At 37.0% G+C, this 21,364-nt stretch overlaps 2 protein-coding genes across 5 annotated transcripts; one reads left to right on the top strand and one right to left on the bottom strand.

Moving 5' to 3' along the window:
• Positions 1-153: 153 nt before the first annotated feature.
• Positions 154-3,745, bottom strand: NDUFB1 (NADH:ubiquinone oxidoreductase subunit B1). Of its 2 annotated transcripts, none has more exons than XM_086748088.1 (3): positions 3,613-3,745; positions 2,552-2,696; positions 154-479 (listed from the first exon to the last, which is right to left on the bottom strand). In XM_086748088.1, exons 2-3 carry the CDS (start codon positions 2,689-2,691, stop codon positions 443-445), a joined length of 177 nt encoding a protein of 58 aa, XP_086604214.1. In that variant the 5' UTR covers positions 2,692-2,696; positions 3,613-3,745; the 3' UTR covers positions 154-442. The 2 variants fall into 2 exon arrangements, with proteins under 2 accessions (XP_086604214.1, XP_086604215.1); XM_086748089.1 differs by having other exon boundaries at positions 2,552-2,693; positions 3,613-3,741.
• A 16-nt stretch (positions 3,746-3,761) lies between these two features.
• On the top strand, positions 3,762-19,426 carry CPSF2 (cleavage and polyadenylation specific factor 2). 3 transcript variants are annotated; one of them, XM_086748085.1, is made up of 15 exons: positions 3,762-3,900; positions 4,532-4,717; positions 6,188-6,347; positions 6,442-6,547; positions 8,114-8,243; positions 8,585-8,700; positions 9,258-9,445; positions 9,869-10,159; positions 11,257-11,357; positions 11,698-11,898; positions 12,570-12,722; positions 13,344-13,569; positions 15,366-15,665; positions 16,636-16,770; positions 16,876-19,426. In XM_086748085.1, exons 2-15 carry the CDS (start codon positions 4,569-4,571, stop codon positions 16,966-16,968), a joined length of 2,349 nt encoding a protein of 782 aa, XP_086604211.1. In that variant the 5' UTR covers positions 3,762-3,900; positions 4,532-4,568; the 3' UTR covers positions 16,969-19,426. The 3 variants fall into 3 exon arrangements, with proteins under 3 accessions (XP_086604211.1, XP_086604210.1, XP_086604212.1); XM_086748084.1 differs by having other exon boundaries at positions 3,814-3,896; XM_086748086.1 differs by lacking the exons at positions 3,762-3,900; positions 6,188-6,347 and having other exon boundaries at positions 4,577-4,717.
• The last annotated feature ends 1,938 nt before the right edge of the window (positions 19,427-21,364 follow it).

Below are 21,364 nucleotides of genomic sequence, written 5' to 3'. Positions count from 1 at the left end.
CAGGCGGGAAGAAACTCGTTCGGGTTCAATTAAAAAACCCAAACAACCGTCGACACTCTAAGGCCATGTTAAGTATTCCTTTGAAGGAACAAAATGAACAAGTTAGCTGTAAATACATGAATTCCACACCACACAGATCAGTAACAACATAAATTATTTTTGCATAGTTTTTCTTTAATAGATAATTCATTCTTCTCCCTCCAGAGTATGACTTCCAGGGACAAGTTTCTCAACACTTATGGCCTAATTGAATTCTTGGACACATATTAGTGATCTAATTTTATCATCCTCCAAAAAGTAAGATCGGAAATTAAACAAGCACTGATGAATTGTAGATGTCCTTTACATATTCTCTCAAGATAAAAACCATAATCCTATTCTTTCAACATGTGAGAGAAGACAATGAATCAAATGAAAATATTTTCCATTTCATCAGCAGCCTTTACTTCCACGTAACTTCTTCACCAGGCTTCAACTCTCTGCGTGGAAAAAAAAAATAGAGGAAAGAGACTAAAATTAGGATATTTTTTGTAGAATAATTACTAATAAATGTAATTAATTATTCTACAATACCTTGAGTTATGTATAAATTTAACTTTGCCATCATTGGCAGTTAAGAATCTTTCAATACTGACAAGCTTCCTCTTCTCTTTCCAAGGCTTCAACAGACTGAGTCCTCTTAGCTCCCATTAATTTAAATGGAAACACAAAACACCTGACCTCTAAGGAGTTAACACACTTTTTACACAATGGGGTCCAAAAGGAAAATTCTACTTCTTTTAAATACAAAAAAAAAATCATTACTTCAGCGAGAAGAGAACGAGGTGTGAAAATCGAGGGGATTTTTGCAATATGCTGAAATATCAGCCCAACTTCACCAGCAACTGCAGTAAGAGAAGTGCTGATGTAACAGTGAGGTGCACTATGTCATAAATTTACTTTCTTACTCAGAACTAATTTAGGTGAGATCAGACTAAAAAAGGGATCTGCCTGCAAACTGATAATAACGTTGCTACTATTGGTCCATGCTATGCAGCATGATCATTTTCCCTACTGTTTCACTAACCCTATTGTCTAAAACATGATTAGGAGAACTTAAATAGACGAGGCAATGCATTGATTTATCTGAATTCTCCCCAAGAAGTCACCCAGTAAGCCCAAACTGATTAGTGTATATATAATCACATCCTTCAGGGAACAGCAGTTACCAACATAAACATTTTAAAACATTAATTTTTCAAAACTTGGTTATTATTTCAGAAAGGCACATCATTTAAAAAGTGCTACAATAATTTTAAACTTAAGACAAAGGTTTGCTATAAACCCCCAAAAAGTTGAAAATTAAAATCCAAGCATTTTGTTTCCTGCTGAAGTTTCAGAGAGAGCAAGATAATGGTTTCCACATTTCATTACTAAGAACTTGACAACAGTTAATGATGAAGAAGCTTGAGAGAGCCAAAGCCTTTTCTACTAATATGAAAATACCTTATTTTTCCAGATTATTTTATTTCAATTCAATAATTAGTTAATTAAAAACTAATTAGGAGCCAAAAAAGACAAATTTCCATTTTTAATTCACAAATAACAGTAATATGCAAGACACTGCATTCTCCCATTGCAGAATCTTAAAGGACATGGAGAATAAGAAAATTCATACCTACAGAAAGTATTTCCTTAACTTGTTATTTATTTTTACATTAAAGTACATTCTATAGCTCTTTATACGTTTAACTGCTCCTCCAGTTAACAAACATTTAACATTATTTTGTAAAGTACACACTTTCACACATTTTCTACTGGCCTAATTTATAATCCCTCCCCAAACTATATTAGATGTTTTCCTTGAAATAATATTTTCTAGCAAAGTTTGAAGTCATACTTTCTACTTCTTTACATTTATTATTTTACTACTTTACTTTTATTAGAAGCATTGCAAATCTACTTTTGTTTTAAAATCAAAAGTGCTAGGCACTAACAATCCCTACATAGTGAAGACTAAATTAACATAACAGTAGTGTGAATTATGTCACAAGCTTACTTTCTTACTTAGCTAACTACACCCTAAAGGCCAAAGTATAATGAAAGCAAATGGTTAAGTTTTAGTTAAGGACTTTTTCCTAGCAACATGAGGTTTTCTTATTTATTTGCATATTAAATATGTTTACTTAATATTTTTTAACTCACGTAGCGCACCCTTACGTTCACTAATGTCTGCATTTGCTTACCTTGCTTCCACAGATAAAATTTTTTCAACTTTTGATTCACTGGTACAATTACTTTAAATCAAATATCTTGACTAAAATGTCAAACTGATAGAACTACACATCCTTTCTTTCATGACTAAGACGACTCTGAAGATGACTCAGTTTTCAGAGGGCACTAGTGACCTAAAACTCTTCATGACTGGTTTCTGAAATTTTTAGGGCTTTCTTCCCTTTAATATTTTGACAGCATCACTGATCTTTTTTTCATACTTAAGACTCTCAAAAAGAACAGAGAAGTACTTTGCAAAATAACGGAAAAAGTATTTAAGAGGCATCATAAAACAGACCTTCTATATAATAAACTCTTGTTTCTGAAGGCTGACAGTTTTTCATCATTCCTTCTGTCCAAATAGCATCCAATCACAAATCCTAAGGGAACGAGGATGTGAACCCAGTGATCACGCACAGCTTGGGCAAAATTCACCATGGCTGCTAGAAAGAAAAGTATAATAGACAAGAGTTACTGATAAATCTGTACATAGAAACTGTTGCATACCCAGCACCTTTAACCTCACTTACTAGGATCCTAACGCAGCACAATAAACATGAGGGCCATCAAACACCTCCTATGAGACACATGCTGTTCTCAAACCCATACATGGGTTTTGTAGAAATAGCCTTGGCTAACTCTTGGCCCTGGGAAATAGGATTTTATCCTAAAATGGGAGAAAAATAGGACATCTCATTTAAGATATCCCTGGTGAAATAGTTCCATTTAAATATTCTATTCACCCACTAAAGTAACTCTAATGAAAGTGTGCTGTTCTGTAAAACATTACAAACGCATTTATAACCCAAACTCCTGTGGACGCACGCTTTACTATCTGTAACAAGACTTGAACGATACGCTGTACATTCGGTGGGGAACTGACAGATAAGGGCATTTCTAAAAATCCAGCGAGCCTTTTCCAAACTCACTACCCACCGCCTTCCAGATTAGCGTCTTGCTGGAGGTTATAAGACCAAGGAAGTCATGCAGCTGGAAGCTGAAAACGACACTCTAATTACGGAGAGCAGGCACAAACGCCGCCGCCCGCCCCTCCGCCGCGGGACAGCTGCTCGCCGGGAGGCGCGGGCCTCTCCCCGCCGCGATGGCGGCCGCGGCCAGCGCTCTCGGTAGTGACCCAGGAGAGGGCCCCGGCTGCGCCGGGCGCGGAGAGGCACCGCCCCCAGCCTGCCTGGGAACCCGCCCGGCCCCCGCAGGGGCAAGAGAGCCGTGGAGCCCCGGGGCTGAGGGGCGCTCCCGCCCGGCTCCCCCACCCCGTGTTCAGGGAAAGGCTGCCGCCAGTACCGCGGAACCCCACCTCGTCTGCTCCCGCACCCCGCCCCCGCAGGCCCCAGCCGTTACCGCTCCCCGCCGCCACCGGGCCCCGCACAGCGGCCACACCAAGGGCAATGGGCGGTGCGAGCAGGCCGGGAGAGCCCACCAGCTGCGCAGGGAGAGGGGGAGCAGGACCCCCCACCCCTGGCAGCTTCGTGGTGGTGCCGTCCGTTACCCTTCCACCTTCCCTCCCCTTCCTTCCCCCTTTTCCCCGCCTCCTGTAAGATGGCGGAGGGCGCCGGACCGGCCGGCGGCGGTGGGCGAGAGCCCCGGTGGGCTTGAGGGAAAGCGACGTGCGGGCAGCCCGTGAGGCAGGTACCGGCGGTGGCGGCTCAGGGGCCAGCGGTGCGGGCCGGCCGGCCCCAGCGCTCGCTGCTGAACATCCCTCTCCTCCCCACGGGGAGCCGGGCTCGGCCCGGTGCTGAGGCGTAAAGCGCGCGGTTTGTCCTCGCCGAGCTCGCCCTCCTCCTCTTCCTCTCGGGACCACTGGGCCCAGGGCCCGCCCCCTTAACGTTAGGCCCGGCCGGCGAGGTTCACCCCCTCGGGGCCGCGCCGCTGTCCCGGCGGCAGGGCCCGGCCGTTCGCTGCAGCCGCAGTGCGAAGCCCTCGGCCCACCCTGTGCTGCCCCCCTCCATCACTGAGGGGCCACAGCCCGGGGTGCGCCGTGGCCGGGTGCCCCCCTCGGGCCCCGGGGTGGGAGCTGCTGTTACCCGCACTGCTCATAGTCACCTCTGTTTTTATATCGTAAAAGCCCTCTTTATAATAACAAAAGACAACAACGATCAAAAGCTAATATGTAAAACTTAATAATTGATACCTAGAAGCTGTACTGGACAATTTTCACAACTTGTTGTCCTGTATATTGTCAGAATCGTGTGAAGTTAAACCTAAATAAATAGACTTTTCCTTTGGATTAGTCAGTGAAACGTTTTCTTCCCCCATTCAGATTAGTTCTTTGGGAGATTAAACACTTGGAGAGGAAAATGACGTCGATTATCAAGTTGACGACGCTTTCAGGGGTGCAGGAGGAATCTGCCCTTTGCTATCTGTTGCAAGTAGATGAATTTCGTTTTCTTTTGGACTGTGGCTGGGATGAAAACTTTTCTATGGATATTATTGATTCTCTGAGAAAGTAAGTTGTTCAGTTCATACACTTTTTTAAAAAAATAGGTTTTATCATTTTCTGAAAGTTTTCAGAATACCATGGAATGTTATGCACTTAGTGATATTAAATTCAAAATTGTTCTTTCTTTTTGGTTCGAAGTATGTTTTTTTGTGAAGGGAATTAACACTGCTGAAACATTTCCAGTAAAAACTTTTTGTGAGTAATGAGTTGCATCTATTAACTGTAATTCTCAAACTGTTCTGTGTTTGTTTTGGCTTGGTTATTTTGGTTTTTTTTTTTCATAAACATGACACAGAGCTGAGTTTATGGGAGACTGGCCTTGGCTCTAAACTAATTTTGAATGGTTAACTAAGTTTAAATGAAGAATCCTTAGCATATGTAGACTGAATACAAAGTGGTTCAACTGCCACCTCTTCTTTCAAATTGAATAGACTGGCAGTCAGGGCAACAGCTTCTCAGTTATCGCAGCCCTGCAAAGAAGTAAACCTATCTGGACTTCAGTACTGAACTTCTGCAGGTTTACAGTGAGGAGCTTTGATGGAAGCGTTGATTACAAGCTTATGACTGAATCATGAAAATTCCTGAAAGAAACTAAGCTTTGTGATGCTAATTTTAGAGACTCACTTTTCTAGCATTGACACACTTGTAGTGTTAAAAGTTTTTTTAACTGAAGATTATTATGTACTAAGGATAACTTATAAACTTTTTTTTAAGAAGCAATTAGGTAAAATCCCCTTTTTCATAACAGCCATCAAGAAGAATGCGTGTGCCCCAGTTACTATGTGAAGGAACAAAAAGCTTGCAGCCTGACTTGTATTTTCACTTTTTGCATATGTTTTACACTCTCATGTTTTTCAGTCATGATAGACAGTAGGTTTTTAGTCTGAGTTCTTATTTTATGCAGCACTTTACAAGAAAAAAATATTATTTTAAAATGAATAAACCCCCCCCAAATTATAGGTCACTTTTCTTAAATGATACAGTTGAGCTTTTCTGTTTTTAAATAAATATATTTTGAATTGATCCGTATCAATTTAAGGATTGCTGTGTCTTTGGTGCTGTTACTTGGTCTTTCTCATCAGAAGAAAAGTTGTAGTTTGTTCTGGATTTTTAGATGTATAAACAACTTGTAGCGTGTCTGCAGTGTTAATATTTTTGGGCCCTCAGTTAATGTGCTTTCTGGTGTCCAAGTATACCTTAAAGTCTTTCTAATCAAGAATTTAATGTGAAAGTTGCATATTCCAGACCTTGAAGTTATATTTTTAGAAGTGACTTGCCTTGTTAAGTACTTGAACTTTTAAAAATAACTGTAACTTTTAATTATGATTTTAGAAACTTTGTTCTAAACCTGTAAAGGTTTAAGTTTTCTTGTTTGGTGTTCAGACTGTGTTTGTATTCTCAAAATACCCATAATAGGAACTATATAACATCATAGAGACCTCTTTTCGTCAACTTACGTTGTCTGTCTTTCTGTAGACACGTACACCAGGTTGATGCTGTTCTTCTTTCTCATCCTGACCCTCTACACCTTGGTGCTCTTCCATATGCGGTTGGAAAAATGGGGTTGAATTGTGCCATTTATGCAACTATTCCTGTGTATAAAATGGGACAGATGTTTATGTATGATCTCTACCAGGTATATTTAAGCTGATATTTTCATACACAAACAACATCTTTGATATGTAGAGTGCTCAGGTTCTTGAATGCTCTATGCTTTTTATTTGTTTTAGTCCCGCCATAATACTGAAGATTTCACACTTTTTACATTGGATGATGTAGATGCAGCCTTTGATAAGATACAGCAACTGAAGTTTTCTCAGATTGTGAACTTAAAAGGTAATGTTGTCACCAAAGTTTCAATAAATGGCTTTTAGTGAAAGGCAACAGAGTTATTAAGAGTTAAAGTAACTTTTTTTTTTTTTTTTTTTTTTTTTTTTTTTTTTTTTTTAGAAAGGGAGTACATTTTGGAATGTCGTGCATTTTGCAGGACTGAATTCAGTAGTCCTGTGTCAGTCTATCAGCTAAACGTTTGCCTCAGTAATTGTATGTGGAAATGGGTAGAATTTCAACTTAATGAGGAGGAGGTCATGCCAAAGCATATTTAGACATTTGTTTCTCTTTTGTGTTTTTGGAACTTTTAATGGAATTGCTAATGTCTCTCAAAAGCATTTACTCATGCCTAGTGGTAGATCCCTCAGAGCTCTTCCGTAACCGGTAACACAAAGGAAAGCTTTCTAGAGAACGAATAGGATGCAGAGATTAAGTTACAGCGTTTGGATAATTTGGTGAGGTCTTCACTGACTCTGAATGATACTCTGTGTAGCTTATTGCTAGGAACTGTGGCATCTGAGGAATCAACAGCTTTTCACTCTTGTTGGATTTAAGGATTAGAATGAAATGGAAACCCTTTTCTTGACAAGCAGCACCAGCAGCTTGTCTCTGAGATGCAATATCTCTCAGTTCCTGAATGCTTGCCAAAATACTTGCCCTGTAATTTAGAAAATAGGAATGGGATGCCATCCTTGAAAGGCTGCTGACCTGTATTTAAGGTACTTGTAGTAAGGCTGTGTCTGTGCTGTCAACTTTTACATCTTAAAAGTAATTTTAGTGAACAACTTTTTAAAAACACCCCGATTTTTTTCATATTTAATGGAAGTGACTCGAAGACTCGATGGATGCACCTAAGAAGATAGTGTATGTTTTAATTATTATTAAAGCAATGCTCTTATGTTCAAGTTGGTGGAATGCAAGAAAGTCAGTGAGTAATGGTCATGGGTGGTGTAGTTTTACTCTCACAAGGACCTGGGCTAGCACCAATGACAAGGAGCAACAGTGCATTAAAGTAAAAAGAAAAAAAAAAAAGAGGCATCAGGTGCTGAAAAGATCTGTCATCCCTGACTGTTGCACATGGACATCTTTCTTGGTGTTGTTTGACTTGCATATTTGTCATTCTGGAAAGTTTCCAGTCTGTGTAGTTTATGTATGTTTTTGTAAGTACCTGCACAGTGAATGATACAGTAAATGTGTTGCCCCAGAGAGGGGTCTGCCTTTCACCAGTGTACTTGCTTTCATGCCATGTATTTGTTACATAATTTGCTGTTGTTTAGGTCTATAGTTACAGCAACTCTGCAGTGCCTCTGACTTCCAGTGGGAGGTGGAGGAAAGTGATCTTCACTTTTTAGTTTCTTTTTCTGGAGGCAAAGTAGAAGTGAATTGCAAAACATGTTGAAATTACTGGTTAGATGGGAAGGACAGGTATGTTACTGATTTTTTTCATAATTCATTTGACTTTTTTTTCCCAGTAATCATTTTGGCGTTCAGTTGTTTAAAATTACTGTCTCTTATTCAGAGTGAGGGATTTTAATACATGTAGTGTGCCTAAAATATTGAAAACTCTTGTAGGCAAAGGACATGGTTTGTCAATCACACCGTTGCCAGCTGGCCACATGATAGGAGGCACAATTTGGAAGATTGTCAAGGATGGAGAGGAAGAAATTGTTTATGCAGTTGATTTCAACCACAAGAGGGAGATGTAAGTTCGACATAGCAATATATATTTCTTAGCTGTTGTAACACAACATCATTTAGTGTGCATCATTTGGTGTGTGATAATCAGGTATGCAAGTAGCGGTGCCTTTCTAGCTCTAATAAGACCGCTCACTTTACTTGCATTCAGATTAATCAGTTTGAAACAAGCATTAGCTCTGGGTTTCGTCATTCCACTCGGTTTTATTTAGTTTTAAGTTTGAAGCAGGAAACATTCAGCTACTGAGGAGTTTGATCTCTGTACATGTAAACATCTGGAAGCTAGCTGTCTTATTTTTTATCATAAAATAAAAATGAAAAAGTGAGATTTCACCTTTTTTTCCACAGCCATCTGAATGGATGTTCCTTGGAAATGTTGAGCAGGCCTTCATTGCTTATTACAGATTCATTTAATGCTACTTACATACAACCAAGGAGGAAGCAAAGGGATGAACAGCTACTGAGTATGTATTCTGTTTAGGCTTGAAAATAGCAGTAATGTGATTTACTAGCCACTGTAAATTGTTTTTCTGTAATAAATTCATCAGCATCCAAACTAAGAGCCCTTATTAAAATTTAACAAATTTTGAATTACTCTTCTGATGGCACTGATCTTGTGAGTTAAACATTTTCCTGAAAACAATGAACTGTATTTGAAAACAGTGTATTTTACATAGTATCAATTAATTTCTTCTTAAGGAATTTTTAAATTACCTTCCTCAGCACATTATTTTTCAAACTTCATTTTACTGTTGTGGGTTTTTTTTAATAAAAGAAAGTAAAAGAAAGAAAAAGTAGTATAAAGGCAGTGAGATCTTCAGAGTTACCAAGAAAACTCCAGTTCCCTTTAATTTTGGTGGAAATGTAGGTTTGGATCTCTCTGAAGTTTAATTAATTTCTGTGTTCAATTTGCTTTTGATTATGAGTGCTAGTGTGATGAACAAAAAATGCAAGTGACAACCATTTTAATTTTGGTTCAAAGTACAAGTAAGTTTTTGTTTTGTTTTTTAATTCTTCTTAGCTAATGTTTTGGAGACACTACGAGGTGATGGAAATGTATTAATAGCCGTGGATACAGCAGGCAGAGTTCTGGAGCTTGCTCAACTTCTTGATCAGATCTGGAGAACAAAAGATGCAGGATTAGGAGTCTACTCTCTAGCACTTTTGAATAACGTCAGCTACAATGTAGTGGAGTTCTCTAAATCACAGGTTTGTTTTGATTTTTAAAATGCAGTTATGAAGAGGGTAATGGAACATGTATGCAAAAGCATTTTGTTTTTCTTTTGAACAGTAAAAATGGCTAAATACTGGGTGTTGTCCTCATTCTGTAGTGTGGGTTTGTGTCTCAGATCTTTTGGTCAGGTAACACAACGTCCAGTCATGGATATGGGCATGTTTCTTGGTACTCGTTTCTTTTTTTATCACAAGACTTGTTAGCATAGTTTATAGCTGTTAAAAAAGAGGACTTAAAGTACTTGGCTCTGTGTTGTTTACACTCAGCATTATTTCTACGCTTGCTGAGAAACATTGATGTTATCATGTGCATATTGCATTCTGTACTCGATACCAGATTTGTACATTATTGTGGAACTTGTATTCTTATAGATAACTTTTTCTTCATACCTATTTTAGGTTGAATGGATGAGTGACAAGTTGATGAGGTGCTTTGAAGACAAGAGAAACAATCCTTTTCAATTCCGCCATCTCTCCTTATGTCATAGTCTGTCTGATCTGGCTCGAGTGCCTAGTCCAAAAGTTGTTCTTGCCAGTCAACCTGACTTAGAGTGTGGGTTTTCTAGAGATCTTTTCATTCAGTGGTGCCAGGATTCCAAAAACTCTGTAATTTTAACTTACCGCACTACACCTGGAACATTAGCACGATTCCTGATTGATAATCCTTCTGAAAAAGTTATAGATATTGAGGTAAGAGTTGTCTGTGTATCAAAGTTTTTTGTTATGGAGGACTATGAGGAAAACTGAACTTGGTTTCCTTTTTGATGTACTGAAAATGCTTCTAGTGGTGGAGCAAAGTCTGAAATCAGTATGTTGCATGTTTAACCGATTGTAGATAAACTGACATAAAAATAGATCTTTTATTAGGAACTGTGAAATGTTTTTTGGTGGCGTGGCAAAGCTAGTACTCCACAGAGACGAGTATACTTTTAAATATTTATCTTTAGACAACGCTTTTCTTGTATTTTTATTATAAAGAAAAAATTCTGCTTGCAGTTGATGTACAGATCACAATATATGATGGATTATTCTTGCTGGAAAATTCTCTGGGTTTGGATGAGGGGAGAATAAAGTCAAATTAGTATAATATATCCCACTAGAATTAGAAAAATAAGTGAAAGCTAGGAATTAGCTTTACAATTAATTGTTATTCGTGCTTTCAAATCATCTTCAATAATTTATATACCTATGTCTACTTTTCTCTGGTAAACGTTGTTAATTTATGGGAGTCCCCTGTGATCGCAGTGATAATTTCAATCCTGTTGATGCAGCTTTATTTTAGTTTTAGATTGGATTGGAAGCATTGAATTACAGTGTTAGATTATTACTACAATTCAATTTTATTCAGAGTGACTTATACTCTAATTTGATTTTCAGAAAACAAGAAACAAAATTCACCATTGTTTTGCCTGCTAGTATGACTTTGCCGGATTCTTCTGGTTTTATATTAGTGACTCAAAAATTTAAAAACCATTGCTCATCTCAGAGTATTTGTGTTCATTTATTGGAGAGGTATTTCCTGAAGATGTTTTAACACATTTATGTAAAGCTAATTGATTTTAATACTTCTAGAAATGTTTTTCTATTAAAGTAGACTCTACTAATTTATAATGTTGTCATGACATCCCCACACCAAGGTGCGACACATTTGCTTAGTCTTGTCTTGTATGTGATGGACAAGTTGTGCTTGCACTTGGTACGTAAATACAAATATTCTTGTCAGCAGTGTGTAGGAAAAGTATTAAAATCATGTCAGCTACTCACAATAATATTAATTCTATCTGCAGTTGAGAAAACGTGTCAAGTTGGAAGGAAAAGAACTTGAAGAATACCTAGAAAAGGAGAAACTAAAGAAAGAAGCAGCTAAGAAGTTAGAGCAGTCTAAAGAGTAAGTATATTGGCTGTTCTTGCATTCTGCTGTTATGGTCAGAGTTGAGATTTCTGTATGATCGCTCTGCTGCTTCAATCATATACAGGAATAAATGAAAATCATAGTTTTGATAGACGTGTCTGAGGGCACTAAGGAGTTGTGAATGGTTGTCTTTAATCTGTTCTTATGATAGATCTGTTTCGTCTGTCGTTTGACAGTGAGCTCTTTGTCAGATACATGAACTGCCCTTGTCCTTGGTTAGTGTTACGTCAACTGTTAGTTTCACGTCGGTGTGTTTATGTGATATGAAACCTGAAGAAAAGAAGAAAGTGCTAGGTTTTTTGCATTATCGTTTCAGGGCAGATATTGATTCTAGTGATGAGAGTGATGCTGAAGAGGATATTGATCAGCCAACTGTACATAAGACCAAACATGATTTGATGATGAAAGGTGAAGGTAGCCGGAAAGGAAGCTTCTTCAAACAGGCGAAGAAATCTTATCCAATGTTTCCAGCCCCTGAAGAAAGAATTAAATGGGATGAATATGGCGAGATTATCAAGTATGTGGTGTAATGCATACTAACATGTAGTAGCTATGAAATAATTCAAAAATAGAAGTAATAAAAATGAATAATTTTGTCGCTTTTGCAGCACTGTTAGGTACTCTTCCAACCGCAGTAACTTGTGAGCTAGGACACTAATCCTTGTGAATTAGGACAGTTTGCGCTGAGTCTTGAAGGAAGCTTATGATAGGACTGGAGCTGCAGAGTGCTGATTCTTGGCCTGTGTTCACACCCCTTAAGATGTGTTTCCACTCCAGGCTTTTTTTTTTTTTTTCTGCTTTTACCTTATAAGGTAGAAGATTTTTTTTTAACCTGACTCTTTTCTGCTTTAAATTACACATAATTTTGATAAATATATCATGAGGGGAAAGAACATTGTTCATCCTAGAAAAATCTAGTGATACTTGTCCTGTTTGCCTAAGGAATACTTGCTAGAAAACCTCAATTTGCTAGTATTTCTCAAGATATCAAAGTTCTTTTTTAAGGTAGGAGGATGATATTTTCCAAATGAGCTCTGTTCAGTATGGAAATATTGAAAGCAAGCATAATATGCAATAAAAATTAAAAAACATCTCAGTAGTAATGGTCAGCATTGTTTGTTTTTGTATTACGTAGTACTTTGGATTTACAGTAAGACTATTAAAAGCAAAATGCCTTTCATTCTTTAGACCTGAGGATTTTCTAGTTCCAGAACTTCAAGCAACGGAAGAAGAAAAAAGCAAATTAGAATCTGGTATGACAAATGGAGAAGAGCCTATGGATCAGGATTTATCAGATGTTCCTACCAAATGTATTTCTGCAACAGAATCCATGGAAATTAAGTGAGTAGCTTTGTTGTTCTTGTCGGTTCTGCTAGAATAGTGGCAAATTGGGTAAAAGGCTAGCTTGAAATTAAGAAAGTAGGAAAGGGCTTGCTTTTTGTTGTTTTTTGTTGTTGTTGTTGTTTTTTGTTGGTTTTTGTTTGTTTGTTTGTTTTTTTTCCTTCCCAAATTATTTAAGTTAGTTTTTTACTAGTTTTTCTGGGAGCATGGTACCGAGTCTTATGATTCCCCACTCTTAAGAAAATTGCAGTTTTTTCCCTGTCTGATGGAGACAAGTGAAAGAAGAAGAACAAATACAATAGTATGCTAGCATAGATACTCAAATGTATATATATTTTGTTAAAAAAGGAACTTATTCACATACGCTTATCTCATGTTTTGGATAACTACGTAAATTAATTTTGGGAATTTATAGTGTTAAATATGCATGCATGCTGATATTTGACTGTACAGATAAAATCTGTATTTTACTGATCCATAATATGCCTTGTGCTGACCGCTTTTGCTGGTGTACCATAATTTCAAAGTATCTTCCATTTTTAAATGAAATATTTTTGAGCACTCGAAGTTTTAATCTTTCAAACTAAAAAATGTTATTCTTGGGTTTTTAATTCAAACTAGAGCCAGAGTTACATACATTGACTATGAAGGACGCTCAGATGGGGACTCAATTAAAAAAATTATTAACCAAATGAAACCAAGGCAACTGATCATTGTTCATGGACCACCTGAGGCCAGTCAGGACCTTGCAGAATGTTGCAGAGCTTTTGGTGGAAAAGATATTAAAGTTTACATGCCAAAACTGCATGAAACTGTCGATGCAACCAGTGAAACTCACATTTACCAGGTAAGGTACTGGAATTTGTTAGTTCTCTAACTACTGTGAAGTGTAGTAGAGGTATACTGGCAGACGCTAGTTTGGCCTGGGGTCCTTTGGGAGAGGACAGATGATGCCACCTATGTGTACATTTGGTTTTGCTTACTTCTAGGTAAGCACTTCTTGTGCTTATTAATCATGAGAAATATTTAAAAGCTTAAACATGAGATCAGTGCGTTTCTACCTGTAGTGCAAAAGGTAAGGTTCATGTCAATGGGAACATCAAATAGATTTATAATGCCTGTATTTACAGTACCACTGTATGGTACTTGCAATTCAGGATTCTTTTTGGAATCTGAAGGGGAGCCTTAGAGAACAAAGAGAAAAAAAAATCCTTCGTACCTAAATAGTACCTAAGAATGAAAATGTAAAGTTAGGAGCAAGTTAATGTTAAAAATAAATAAGACACCCCTACACCTCCCCAAAATGATAATGTGATGGTTCTTGGAAAGTGAGGTTGTGATAATGTATTGCACTGTGTTAATGTACTACATTTAATTTTCATGCTTAAGCTCTAAATAAGAAAACTTGGATAATTTGTGTGAAGTATGTGGAAATTGTGTATTGTCCCAATTCAGCTTTGAAGTTGTTTAGACGAAAGTATCTCACATGCACTTTAGGCATTAGTCTTTTATTTATTCTATCTGTTTAATGGAAAAACGTCACTAGAATTGTTGAAAGAAGTACTTCTGCTCCTTCCCAGAGAAAAATCTGTTACTCTGTAGGAAGTGGAAAGTCCCAGTTGTTCCAAATTATCCAGTTCTGACAATCTTAAAACAGTGGTGTTTTCTGTGTTTGTTTTGTTGGTGGTTGTTGTGTTTTTTAAAGCTACAAGATTTGCTAGCGTGTAAGAAATGACACAGTTGTGATTTTTCACAAAACATTTATCTGAATAAAATTGTAATTTCTTTGTACGTATTTTTTTTTAATATATAAAGGGCAAATTCAGTCTTCTGCATAGCTTTAGTTTGTTTTTCTCTTTGAAGCTTTCTGAACAGAGGAAGTACACTGGAGACATTGAATTAGAAAATAGAAGATGTGAGTGGGGCATAAGAATCTCAGTGTCTTTTGAGCGGACTGTGCTGCAGGTGGATAGGTAGTTGCAGTATCCTTCATAGCATTGCAGCCTTGATTCCGCTATGGGGATCACGCACAATCTCATGTGGATAACAGCCTTTCAGAGTAGGGCTTTATTTAATGGGTTAAAGTCCTGGAATGCACTAGAGGAATCAGGGTAAGGTAATGTTTTGGTCACTTAAAAATCTGATCTTTACAATATCCCTTCTTAAAATAGAATATTAATTATAATTTTTTTGGAGGGTTGAAATTTGGAACTGCTGTTCAGTAACCTAAACTGTATCTATAGAAATTTTCCTTTAATTTACTAGGGCCAGCTGAGGAACTCCTTGACCACAAAAAAAGATTTCTGATGTTTAAAAGGAAGTTATTGTTCTTGCTGCGAGTTTAACTCAAGTTTGCAATCATGTAGGTTCTTTTTTTATTTTAACCAAGACAAAAGAGGTATTGATCTCCATTGTTTTTTTAAGTTGAGTAGTGACGTGAGAGTTATACAAATTATATTTAGAAAATATATAGCATTTTGCCTTGGTGATACCAATTCCCTCCTTTCCCTCACCGAAAGGGTGTGAATCAAACCTACGTGGAAAGACAGTGAAAGGAGACCTGGTAATTTCTAAAGCTTGAAGTAAGAATTCTCTCTGTGTTTTCCATCAAACTAATAGTACTTCTATTTTTCTGCAACCCAGGTCAGGTTAAAAGATTCTCTTGTCAGCTCCCTTCAGTTCTGTAAAGCCAAGGATGCTGAGTTGGCTTGGATAGATGGTGTTCTGGACATGCGGGTTTCAAAAGTGGATACTGGAGTTATTTTGGAAGAGGGAGAGCTGAGGGAAGAAGAAGACTTAGAGATGCAAGTGGATATGCCTTCTTCAGACTCTAGTGTCATTGCACAACAGAAGGCCATGAAAAGCCTCTTTGGTGACGACGATAAGGAGATGTGTGAGGAAAGTGAGATCATTCCTACTTTGGAACCTCTGCCACCTCATGAGGTACAGAAATTATGCTGGTCTGGACTTCTCTTTTGAAGAGCTCTGTATTAATTTGTCTTTTTCCAGTACTTAAGAGGTTGATACTGTGATCTTACTCGGATGAAAGCCTAACTGAAACTGGATTTTCATGTTTGGATTTCTCTTTGTTAAACCTGGTACTGTTCTTGGTTGAGATTTTATGCTTTTCAGCAAGGATGATCTCTTGCATCCACTAACAGTGCCTAGCATACAGTACTATCTATTTGTGAAGATAAGATTTTAATTATCATGTCTCATATTTGTAGCTAGTACGTGCAGATTTGGAAATTAGTTGGTCTTTAGTCACTCTTGGATTTTATTATGTTTTGTTGATGCAATGGAAAATACTTCATATGCTTGAGATACAGCTCTTTGAAATTCATACGTCTCTGCTTCTACAGTAATGATTTCATTAAGTTAATCTTTCCTATAAATTTCTTTACTCTTAAAATAATTCGCATGTGAGTAGATATTATTTTATCTTTTCACTGAATGATTACGATGTCTTCTGATCCTAGAATTGCTTCTTAAGATACTGTTGCACAGTCCTAAATGTAGTCTGTTCTAGGAGCTAGATAAATGTGGAGACAACTCTAAAGTCTGTTCAGATTCGTGACAGCTGTCATGGGAGTACGTACTGATCAGCAGTACAGCTTACTGCAGCTCTGTCCCTGGCATAACATGACTTGGAAGAAGGATCTTCAATGACAGCTTTCCATTTGTCTTCAGTATGTGAGCAAAGAAGGAAACTTTTCCTTTACTAGATGGATAACTTCTAAGGCCTTCCTATCGGGAAATGTCTTGCTGCAGGTGAACAGAGATAGAGCCAGTCTTCTTATTTATTGTTCTGTAGCCTAGGCCACACCGCTGCCAACACAATGACGAGGAGATCTTTGGAAAAATTGAAGGTATTAAGTACCAGAAATATTAAAATTGTGTGTGTTTTTTCAAGGTTCTTGGACATCAGTCTGTGTTTATGAATGAGCCAAGACTGTCTGACTTCAAGCAAGTCCTCTTGCGAGAAGGTATACAAGCTGAATTTGTAGGAGGAGTGCTTGTGTGCAACAATCTGGTGGCTGTTCGCAGGGTAAGTGTTCTGTGTCTTAAACTCTGTGGTAAATAATATTCTAAATTAAAATTAAATTTCTCATGAGTGTAAAGATAATAAATGAAAACCTCTCTTTTGTTTCAGACTGAAACAGGGCGCATTGGATTGGAAGGCTGTCTCTGTCAGGACTTCTATAGAATAAGAGACCTTTTATACGAGCAATACGCTATTGTCTAAGGAAAGTGCTGCAAAGATGTTTTTACTTGAACTTTCAGAGACAATGGAGATTTTTCCCAATTTTGACTTTTTGTAGTTTTCTAATTTATACAGGAGAAGCCCAATTCATCAAGAACAATTAACTACCCTGAACATGTAAATAACTGCTACTGTTGTTCTTCATAAAGCTGTTGGTACATTCCATATTGTTGACTTTCAAACTGTTATGACTTGCTATCTGCCACGTTAACACGTTATAAATGAGTTTGTGAGTATGAACCCTTCTCAGGAAAGGTTCAGTTTGTCAGGACAGGTTTTGGTTTCATAGATTCCCTGCCAAAGAGTACCAAATATATAAAAGTCATTCTTTTGTTCTAAAATAAGAATAGATAGGGAACTGTGGGTTTCTTAAGTTTTGGTTTTGGTTTTTTGTTTTTGTGTGGTTGTTTTTGTTTGTATTTTTAAAAATACCTTTGATTTAGGGAACAGTCTTCAGTCCTTTTTTATTTTTTCTTTTTAAATGCAGCTTAGTTAAAGTACATTTTTAATAGCCCACTTAAAGCTAGACTACCTAAACTTTCCCCCCAGTATTAATCTGGCTGCCTCTTAATGTTGTATCTGCTCCATCTTACTGATTTGTTCCAGAACAGCATGTCATATTCTATACAAAGTATTAATCTGCAGGATCAAAAAATTGCTTTGGAAAAGTACTCTAAGAAGACTGGATAATACTGTCAGGCAGTTTAAAATGCAGTAATTATGTGCTTCAGAGTAACTTCTGTACAAATTTATGGAATTTGTAACTTCTAGCTTTTGCAAAATTATGCCAACTATCAAATATCTTCTGAGTTCTGGTTTTAATACTTTGAAAGTCTAAAGCCTTTATCCATGCACTGCTGTTTGTTCAGAGTGCCATGAGCCAAGTTCAGAAAGATCCTTTATCTTGAAATCTGAGTTCATGTGATGTATTTAATGCTTTCGTACCATCTTTCATTCTAGTTGCATGTTTTGTGCTATTTTTCGTTCTAGTTGACAGCGGGACTTACTGTAGCTGCTGATGCTAGGAGTTGATCTTACTTTTTAGGTGAAGATGAGCGCAGTTTTGGGCGCCTTAATTTCTCAGAAATTAACTTGTTCAAACAAATGGTCTCTTGAGAGTTCCTTTTTTCCCCTGTCCATGTGTGAACCACCAGCTTTGGCTGTGGAGAGTTACTTGCTTGTTTTTACATACAACAGCAATGTAATGTCTGTTCTCTGGGTGTATGTTTAAATAAAATGTTTTGAAAAAGTGGCAAAAAATAGCCCTGTGGGCTATCAATGGAAAGATAGTTTAATTTGCAATTAATTTTTGACAAGTAGTTTTCTATCTGATCTACAGACTATTTATTCTGTTTAAAATAATAACTTAAAATTAAAGTCAATGTTAAAAATAAATAAATAAATTTTAAACCTGCTAGAGCTATATACTAAAAATGTAAAAAAGTTGAAAACTGAATGCTGAGCGAGAATGTATTTTCTTAAAGAAAATCTTGGTTAGGAATGACTGAATGGCTCAACACTTTTTTTTTTTTTCCTCCTAGTAGTGTAGAAAAAAATGTTTATTTTCCATTATATTGACAGCCAGAACTTCATAGCAATGCTCTGGTTTTGTAGCTGTTTGTAGCAATGCAATGTAAATCTATATGATACTGGATGCTTGTTGGTGAATACTATTGTATTACTGTTGTTGCTGATACTAATGGAATTTTATAAAATGAGTTACTTTGTGCATAATGATGTTGGCCTCAGGACTTTTAACTTGAGGGCTTAGGGTAGGCAGGGATCACACATGCGTGCATGGAATGTACTAATAAAGGAAAAAAAAACCAAAACCCTTAGGAAATAAAACTAAAAGTAGTGCTGTTTAAGAAAGGGATAGACAAGACAGTGTGATGATGAATGTTTCTATCAGTTTTGGGTTTTTTAATCCAGTTGATTCAAATTCAGCTAAGTTTAACAAAAGTTTAGTGCTCTCCGTGATTAAATTCCTTTGTGTTCTGGTAAAGAGAACTCCAGATTAGTGTCATCACTAAGGAAAAGGCTCAAGTATGAGCAAAATGGCTAACTCTTTTAGTCTATTCAGCATGAGCGTGGCTTGATATAAGACCTAGAAAGCTGATACGCAAGGTGGTAGTAGTCATCTCAGTGCTGGGATAGGGAAAAGCTGGGTTTGTGGACAATTCTGGTGGTGAGGGGTGAAGAGGAATACAGAATAATTCAGATTCCTCAGCTAGGAAGAGCCAAGTGCCTGCAGAGACACAGGAAAGGCAGAAACTTGCCTTCTCCCATCTCCAAAGTCTGTAGTATTTGTGGGTAAATCCTAGCTTTTGTATTTTCTTCTTCCTGTACCTATGTAATAGAATATGAAGACGTATTTCAAAGGTTAAGAAAATGTAGAAGCAGAACTCTTTAATAATAAAAAAATAATTCTAGAACTAATTGTTAAGCTGTTCCCATTGTCTAAACCTAGCTTTACCCTGCAGTGAAATAACTTTGTGGTGAGAGTTTCATTTTTAATCATTTTACTTTTAATCATTTACTTTTTCATTTTTACTCACTGGAGGTGAGATGAAGCTGAAAATCTTTTTCTTCTCCTTCCCTGAACGATATTTAGACTTAACCAGATCCACTTCTCAGAATAAGCTGCTAATGGAAAGGTAGCCTGGCCTGCATTCAATCAGAGTAACAGTCTCATGAGAGAATTTGATTTCTATTTGCTGGTGAAACTTGCTTGGAAAGATAGGAATTCTGTTCTATCTATACTAGCTTTTAATTGTGGTCAAACACTGTTCATCTGGCATAAACAAGCAAAGAGACACCCTACCAACCCACCTCCCCACCTGAATCTAAATAATTGTTACAGATGATCGTACCCTAAAACATTTACATGGTGCAGAATCAAGAGGGGTTTTTTTAATAAGGCATGATAATTATTAATATTTCAGTTACGAAAGGGAAGTGTATTGCCTGGGGAAAACACTTGAACCACTAAAATTTCTAGAGATTTTGGTAAAAGAAATCTTACTGTAAGGATCTGAACATTGCACAATATTCTGGTTCATGGCTCTTTACAGATATTTTCATAGTTTTAAAAAGGTGGTGCAGCAGAAGATGATCTCACAGTCAAATCTGATAAAGATACATCCAGTAAATAGAATTTTAGATGTTGATCTGAAAACTGTATAAGGAGCTGATGGTAGTTCAAAATGGCATAACGAAACTAGATCAAAAGAATCTTTAAAATTGCCAGTTGAAATTTATTTTTAAAAGACTTCAAATAATCTTAAGTCTTAGTCTCTCTGAGACTCTTTCTGATTGGAAGAGAGATATGACACAAAGATCAAAACTTGCATCACTGGGATTTATTTTGTAAATGGGAGTCTGTTGCGTGGCTTGTTTCCTGCAAGTACAGAGCAGGGTAGTTAGCCAAAGTTTATGTGAGCAGCATTCATTTTAAAAGAGAGTATTCTTATTCCTTCCAGTGAAGTTGAAAGCTTCGATTATAACACAAGCTTTTGTAGAAAATCATCTCCATGAAGTTTGCCAGCAGGGCAAATTTTTTATTGAATGCTTTGGATGGTCTAAAATTGCATCCTTTTTGCGTGATAAGCAGTGTATGTTGTGAACTGTTAGTGCACATCACACTGCTTAACCAGTATTAAATAATCTTGAAAGGGATGAAAGAGCATGCTGTTTTGGATCGATCTAAATTCCTTTAATTACGTTAGTAAAATTCTTAATTCCTTGCCCTAAAAGGTGTCTAAATGTTTCTAGCAGACAGATTTCTCTGAAGAGTCATTGCAGTTTTGTGTAAATGAACTGATTATTCCTTTCAGCTCAGTAACCCTTGCTCACAGTGGTAGAAATTTAATCTAAATATAGAAGTAGTATTTAAAATGCCTATTAATTGACAAGTATGTTTTCTTATGTGTAGTGAAAGTGTGGAAGTTTGATAAATATGGAAAATAGAAAGATATGGGAGAACTGGAATGTTTCATGCAGTACACTTTAAATGTTATTCTCCTTTATAGGTTATATATATCACCACTGTGATATGAAGTTAAAAAAAAAAAAAGACTGCATTTTTGAGTAGAACTTAGAATAAGCCATGTAGCTGTTTTTCTTGAAAAGAAGGATCCATAGAAGCTCAAAATGTTATGAAGAGGCAAGTTCAGTATATGAGCATTAAGCAGTAATAACCTGCCTGTTGTTGCATAATCCTCTTAGGTGATGCAAGCTGGATCAGTGGTTCAACAGCTGAATTATAATGAGCTAAGTATCTGCCAAAAACTATAGTTCGTAACTGCAATCTGATATTCAGAAATGTAGGTAATGAGCAAATACATTATTTCAGCTGTTTAGGCTTTTCTTAGATATT

This window comes from Chlamydotis macqueenii, chromosome 5 (assembly GCF_036417535.1).
Source record: "Chlamydotis macqueenii isolate bChlMac1 chromosome 5, bChlMac1.mat, whole genome shotgun sequence".
Lineage (NCBI taxonomy): Eukaryota > Metazoa > Chordata > Aves > Otidiformes > Otididae > Chlamydotis > Chlamydotis macqueenii.
The sequence above is the reverse complement of the archived record's forward strand: the minus strand, read 5'-3'. Positions and strand labels throughout refer to the sequence as shown.

What these genes read in the sequence shown, in the direction of transcription:
- NDUFB1 (XM_086748088.1), bottom strand. Translation starts at nt 2,691, where the DNA reads ATGGTGAATTTTGCCCAAGCTGTGCGTGATCACTGGGTTCACATCCTC. An exon ending in AAGAGTTTATTATATAGAAG is followed by an intron (nt 480 to 2,551) that starts GTCTGTTTTATG and finishes TTTTCCACGCAG; the next exon opens with AGAGTTGAAGCCTGGTGAAG.
- CPSF2 (XM_086748085.1), top strand. Translation starts at nt 4,569, where the DNA reads ATGACGTCGATTATCAAGTTGACGACGCTTTCAGGGGTGCAGGAGGAA. An exon ending in TGGAGTTCTCTAAATCACAG is followed by an intron (nt 9,446 to 9,868) that starts GTTTGTTTTGAT and finishes TACCTATTTTAG; the next exon opens with GTTGAATGGATGAGTGACAA. An exon ending in GAATATGGCGAGATTATCAA is followed by an intron (nt 11,899 to 12,569) that starts GTATGTGGTGTA and finishes TTCATTCTTTAG; the next exon opens with ACCTGAGGATTTTCTAGTTC.